Source organism: Octopus bimaculoides, chromosome 7 (assembly GCF_046866305.1).
Source record: "Octopus bimaculoides isolate indiv1 chromosome 7, ASM4686630v1, whole genome shotgun sequence".
Lineage (NCBI taxonomy): Eukaryota > Metazoa > Mollusca > Cephalopoda > Octopoda > Octopodidae > Octopus > Octopus bimaculoides.
Window position 1 is genome coordinate 993052 of NC_142934.1, and position 7500 is coordinate 1000551.

The window sequence follows — 7500 nt, forward strand, 5'->3', positions numbered from 1 at the left end:
AGATATATCACACACACACATGTATACACACACAGACGTGTGTGTGTATATGTATAATGTCTTGTTCATTGTACAGTGTTTTCCCTTGTGTGTTTATCGAATTTTAAGGATGTACGTATCTGTCTACCCATCTATGTACACACATATATTTACACATACATACATAAATATACATACATATATATGCACACACACACACACACACACACACACACACACACACACACACACACACACACATACATATATATATATATATATATATATATATGTATGTACACATATATACATATATACATACTCACTAACCATTCACGAACACATTGTTTAAATAGCTACAAAATTTAGAGATGTTACTCTATTGGATAGACCAATATACATATTAGAAACGTTCCTGGCAACTGGAACATCTATATCAATTGGTGGTAGGAAAAACTTATTTCGTTTGGGAACCATAATATAATGCGAAAGGTTTGTAGGTCGGTGCTGTGTCCTCCTTCTGTGTTATCAGAGCGATTCAATCACTTTCCAGTTATCTTTACAAATATTCCATAGAATTTGGAACTAGCAATGAAAGTGGGTATTTAAGAAATGGATTAAATTAATGGGTTGGATGTGGTGCCGGAGAAAGCGCAATAACTCTTCAAATATGCATATACACCTATTTTTCTATATTCGATTGCATTGTTTATAAAGACGTATTCGTATACGAAATTCTTAACTTTCGCTGCAGGCTTTAAATTCAATACAAAATCTGTAGAGATAGCTTTAAAATGATTGAATCGCACTGCTAACACAGCATGGACCTACAGACCTTTTAATATAGTTGACGTTATTTTATGGCTGCAAGACGAATTACGTTGTCAGAACAACAACAACACACATACACATACACACACACACACACACACACACACAAATGACAGACAGGTCACACACACATCATGTGTATGCATATATATGTATATATGTATATACATACATATGTATATATAAATAGATATATATGTGTGCGTGTATACATATATATATATGTATGCATATGTATACACACACATACATACACCCATGCACACACACACACGCGCGCACGCGCACGCACACACACATTTTCCCTTCTTCAAGTATCGAACCAAAAGACATTTGTTACGAATTGTTATTTACACAAAACAACAACATAAAAATACATGAAACAACCAGAGCCAACAACAAAAATAACAAAAACGCCCATCAGAAAATATCAAAGTAAAGAAAGAAAGAATGACAAAAAGAAAGTGTGAGAGAGGCGGAGAGACAGAGTAATAGAGAGAGGGAGGGAGGGAGAGAGAGTGAGGGAGAGAGAGAAATCTAAATCAAACGTGAAAGGCGAAATGTCTGAGACAGATCTTGGAGGCATTATCAAACAATGAAATCGGTAAGAAATAATTTGACTTAAGCCGCCTTGGTTCATAATTAAGTTAGACCAATGTGGACAACCCATCATTTTATTGTCAGCTATTACTTATGGTGGTGGTCGTTTGGCGAGAAGATTGACGCAGCCATCTGATTGGCTGAGCTCTAATTAATTTTGTTGTGGCACGTGTTTTCTCTTCCCAGCAAGCTTTGCAATTTTTTAACCAATGTCTATCAGCCTGTTTCCTTTGGTCTTTATTTCTGTCTCTCTGCCCCACCCCCACACTCTCGCTTTTCTTTATATCTCTCTACATTTCTTTCTTCATACACCCTTCTCCTTCGCCCTCTCTTTCTCTCTATCTCGATTCATCTTCCTCTCTCTCTCTCTCTCTCTCTCTCTCTCTCTCTCTATATATATATATATATATATATATATATAATCAAATATGTCCTACTTTTACTCTCATATATATATATGTATATATATATATATATATATATATATGTGTGTGTGTGTGTGTATGTATGTATATATACATATATATAAATATATATATGTGTGTGTGTGTACGTATGTATATATACATACATACATATATATATATATATATATATATATATATATATATATAGTTCAAAAAAACAATAACAAAAAAACAAAAAAACAACAAAGTGAGGACGTGATATGGATAGTATTATTGGACGCTCAGGAAAGGAAAGAGAGAGTGTATGACGTTTCGGGCGTAGCCCTTCGTCGGAAAGATGGAAAGTTCGGAGAATGGAAGAACGGAGAAAGAGGAATATATATATACATGCCTCTTGCATTCATCATGGCTCGATGTCTGCATAGTTATCAATACACTTCCCTTCTTTCACCTCACTCTCCCTCATTACACACAGACACACACACACATATGTCCAGCCAAGCCGCAAGCCTTTTCTCCTCCTTTTCCTTGCTTGGTCTGGTGGAAAGGTCAGAGCCCAGAACGTTCGTAGACACTCCCTTCCCCCCAACCCCAAGGCGCATGAGTTTTGGTACATTTAATGTTCCACTCAAACCACTGCGAAAAGAGGATTACCGTAAGGACACGGGGCAGCCACGTCATTCCAGAGAGAGCAACGTTCTGGGGTGAGAAGATCGGATATAAGGATTACCACATGAGATGAGATGTGGAAAAAAAAAATACGGGTGGAGAGGGGAAGAAAGACGAGGGGTATAGGAATGACTGGGTAGAAGTGATACGAATCTAGTTAGATCTAAAGAGCAGAGACAATTGTAGTTGTGGCAGGAAACACAGAGAAACAATACGGCACATCTGTAGACCTGAACATGAAACCTGTTTGTCAGGGATTTCGCACCAATTCGTCAAGAGGATTTTCTTCAAAGGTACTCTACGGTATCAGTGAGTAGTCCGACGAATGTAGGCCGAAACTTCGAAGAGACTGTCAACCGTCTTCTTCTAAAAGTTTAATACATATTATAACTTGTCGTTATTTTGTTAGATTAATCGGTCCGGGTATGAATGGCGGACGAGACACATGTCGAAACACCACTGTCCCAGAATCTTTCACTCCAATGAGTTGAATGTGGTGTGAACGCATGTTCGTCGTAAAAAAGAGATGTTTCCTATGACGAACACTGCAGCGATTAGCATATCTGCGTTCGAATCAGTCCGAACTTATCCAGAAGAAATAGGCAAGCCATCGTGAAAGAAATATGAACTCTACAAAAAATATAGAGTATTTCTTCAATTTAATGTTCAATAGTTTTTATTTTAACTTGACATTAAAAATAAACATTTATACATAAACATAAAGGCGTGTGTGTATGTATGGCATTGTTCAGTTTTATTTCAAGATTTGTTGCCAATAAAGAAAGAACCGGTTTCTAACCTAGATCCAAGGCTCCTTCATTGGAATTTCAAAATCAACAGGGTATTTTTGTATGTATGTATGTATGTTTATATGTATGTATGAATGTATGCATGAATGTATGTCTATCTATGATTCTACAAACATACAGAATACACACATATGTGAATGTGTGTGTGTATGTGTGTGTGTTACACATAAAAAATGGAAAATAAAGACAAAAGTAAGTTGCTAAAAATCCTTGACTCTTTAATTAATGAAGTCTATAAAATAATTATAAAGATGGTGGAAAGGCTGGAGGTGGGGGGGCAGTGAGTATGTGGGTGTTGTGATGGTAGAGTAGTTGGTTGTGGTGGAGGTGTTGTTGATGATGATGGCTACAGAGGCGGAGAGAAGGGAGTCAGGCGACGTGAAGTTATACGTTAATGAAATCAATAGAACCAGAACGGAAATTGATTGGTTTGGTGATTGTGACGGTCTTCAGGAAAAAGAGATGTTGGTGATGCTGATGATGGTAGTGGTAGTGGTGGTGGTGGCGGCGGTGGTGGTGGTGGTGGTGGCGGTGGTATGGTGGTTGTATTTGTTTGTTTTAATGGTTAATTAGTGGTGTAGCGATATTTCTGAATGACGGCGGTGAGTGGCAGAATCGTTAGCATGCCGGACAAAATGCTTAGCTGTAATTTCTTTCGGTTTCATGTTCTGAGTTCAAATTCCGCCGAGGTCGATTCTGCCTTTCATCTCTTTCGTGTTCGATAAAGCAAATACCAGTGAACTACTGGGGTCGATGTGATCGTCTTATACCCCGCCCCTCCAAAAACAATTCAGGTCTTGTGCCACATTGCCCCAAAGTGGAAACAGATATTTCTGAATGTTGTTGTTGTTGTACGTTATTTAGCCCCAGGTCAATCTTCAATGAGTAAAACCTATGATCAAAATCTATGGCCATCCAGTCTGTTTAGTCTGGGGCTAAATGAACCAGAAAACATAAGATTCGGATAGAATTGACTGCTCTTTCTAGCAGATCCAGCTACCATGTGGGAGCTTCCTCGTTGTTTGTTGTTGTTGTTGCTGCTGCCCTAGTTGTTGTTGTTGTTTCTGTTACTATTGTCGTTTTATTTTTTAGTCACACCTGAGTGAATAGTTACTCTAACACATAATTCAGGAGATCAACCAGGCGTGACGCACCACCGCCATCGCCACAATATATCAAATGTCCCACCGTGCCTCTCCAACAGTTGTGCACCATATTGCACCTTGTAACATTCACACATTTATAATACAAACTGCAGTGTTACAATCATACATTTTTACCTACTCCCACTTCATACTCTTCCATGACCACCACCACCAAAACTATATATTATAAAAGTTTTATTGAGGACCGCAAAAAAAATCTGAGTTATTTTGTTGCGTAATACATGTTGGGGGGGGGGGGGCATCTAGCGTACAATGTGTATGCATGCATGTCTATATGAGTGCGTGCATGTGTATAAGTGTATGTGTGCATGTGCGCGCGTGTGTGTATTTGTTTATGTGTTTGTGATGTAGGATGTATGTGTGTTTGCGTGTTGCATGTGTGTCTGTAGGTGCATGTTATGCATATATGTATATATATATGTGTGTGTGTATGGGTATATATGTATGTATGTCTGTCCGTTGGGGCGTGTATGTGCGTATATGTATATGTGTATGCATATGTATGTGCATATGTAAATATATGTATGTGTGCGCTTGTATGTTTGTATGATTGTGCTTGTGTATGCGTATTCAAGTATGTGTGTATTAGTATGTGAGAGGTCTGTGTGACTGTATTTGTCTATGTATGTGTGTGTATGAATGTGTGTACGTTGGTTCATCTGTGTATTTGTTGTTCGCGCGTGTGTGTGTGTGTGTGTGTGTGTGTGTTTATAATGAAAGTATGGAGGCAGCTATTTCTGTGTGTATCTGGTTTTTCTGCATCGGCTAAAAATAATGACAGAAACCCTATTCTTTAAATGGTATTGTCGAAGTCTTCTGGATGACAGTTTAGCCCTAGGCCAGTCCCGTTCCACCAGTCTTATAGCACACATAAACACGTAGGGCCGGCCAAACGACGAGGGGCACCCCATTGATCCGTGAGTGACTGCAACACCGGAAGTACTAAAAAAAATCTATTGAAATGTTAACTCACCATACAATACTGTGGTTTCTGACCGGAAGGTGCCGCCACTAGGTAAATATAGTCGCCTTCTTCCCATCCGCCCCAACAATCAAGTCGAACCGCTGTAATACACAAGAAATAGAAACAGATTTAGCATTATTATTATCTTTGTTGTTGGCAAGCTGGCAGAATCGGTAGAGCGCCGGAAAGAATGCCTTGTGGTATTTTGTTTCGGTTATTTGCCTTTCATCTCTTCGGGGTCGTTCAAGTACAGAACCAGTGAAATACTGCTAGGTCAATTGTATCGACTCACAAAAATCGCTGAACAAAAATCATTAGATGATGATGATGATGATGATGATGATGATGATGACAACCACAATTCTGCTGAAACAACAATAATAATAATTTTGAGCTCTGTTATAAGAACAATACTGTAAATTTGTAGACTCATAATCCTAAATTAAGAGAAGTTACTATTTAGGTGCCAGGAGACTGGGCGCCTGGCACCAAGGTTCTCATAGCCCTCTACCAGTCGGGCAATGGAATCGGTGGATGTTCCGCTTTAGAAGTTAATAAAGGATTTAGTGGCGGGGAAAGTGCAACGACTTTGCCTTCCAACCTTTCGGGGTCGATAAGTTAAGTACCAGTTGAGTTCTGGGTTCGATTTAATCGACTAGTCCCCTCCCCACAAATTTGAGGCCTTGTACCTCAACTAGAAAGGTTTATTATTATTATTATTATTATTATTATTATTATTATTATTGTTAATATTATCATTTTCTCTTTATCACAGGTTTTGTTGGAGCTCCTGGAGTTTTGCATGCATAGTGAGATTGCTACCTGCAGCCTACTGTATTATGCTTTGTTCTTTTCACCTATCTCATACTTTCCTGATTATTCTGTCCTTGTCAAGGAGGCAAACCTCTTGTAACAGTTCTTCTGGGCATTCCACTTTCCTTTATATTCCTCTTGATGCCTTCTGATACTGTTCTCAAGGAACCATCAATAATTCACTATCTTCGCCTTCTTCATTTTCCGTGGCGAGATGGCTGAATCGTTAGCGTCTCGGACAAAATGCTTAATGCCATACATACATACATACATACATACATAAGTTAACAGACATTTAAGTTGAAGCTCTTAATGATATTTTGCCCAGTCTCTGACGATAATGACGAGAAGGAACACATTATACAATGTAGTCCTGGATATACTGTGACTGAATAAACGATCGAGTGATCATAGCTAGAACATAGAAGATAATACGTCTTGTGGTTAAGGAGTGACTTAGGGTAAAACAACTAGGAAAATATATTGAGGAATGTAGTCCAAGATATACCATGCCTGAAAAAATGATAAAATGATATAGGATGAAGTTCATTTTGATAAAATCAAATCCTAGTCGAATAACGGATATTCGACGACAGCAACAAGGAACTGATATGAGAGTTTTAAAGGGGATAATTTCAATGAACGAGAGTGATGTCATCAATGCCAACAGTGCTTCAACTCTGATTAAAAGTTTAAACCGAACTCTATAATAATTGCTGAAGAATCACATAAAATGAATGTATAAAACTGTCTTAGTGTTCGTGATATCTTTAATTAGTTGTGACATCCTCAATTAGTTGTGACGTCCATAATTAACTGTGACGGGTCCTATTAAGTTCGTGCTTGATAAAGTTAAATATGCAAGATTAAGTGAAAATTTTGATTATTTATTTATTAACATCAACAATTATTGTTAGGTTTGCACTTAAAATACCATCGGTGACCCTGGATAATGAACAATTTTACTTGGATTACCAAAATTATTTGTCTTTTCCTCGTGTTTGTGGTTATAATTTCTGTTGGCGATTGATGAAGACCAACCTTCGTTTGGCTAACAAAATTGTTCATTGTGTATTACTCATGCTTAAAATCTTTTGGCCATTTTACTCGGGTGGAACGTTGTGACTCATACGGTATGGAAACCGAATAACCGGGCTTGTGAGTATTCCCAGGACTTGAACCAGTAATATCCAGGGATTGATAATGGTGATGATTTCTTGAGACCAATGTTCTTTGGTCTATCAAAATTATTGTTGTATATT

General features: G+C 38.0%; 1 protein-coding gene across 2 annotated transcripts in view; it reads right to left on the minus strand.

Annotated features, from left to right (window-relative positions):
• Positions 1-7500, minus strand: part of LOC106872790 (uncharacterized) — a 932929-nt gene that overhangs the window by 65395 nt on the left and 860034 nt on the right. For both annotated transcript variants that reach the window (XM_089354571.1, XM_089354572.1), the window contains exon 10: positions 5435-5526. In XM_089354571.1, the coding sequence (XP_089210697.1) occupies positions 5435-5526 (92 nt within the window). The remainder of the gene's footprint in view (positions 1-5434; positions 5527-7500) is intronic.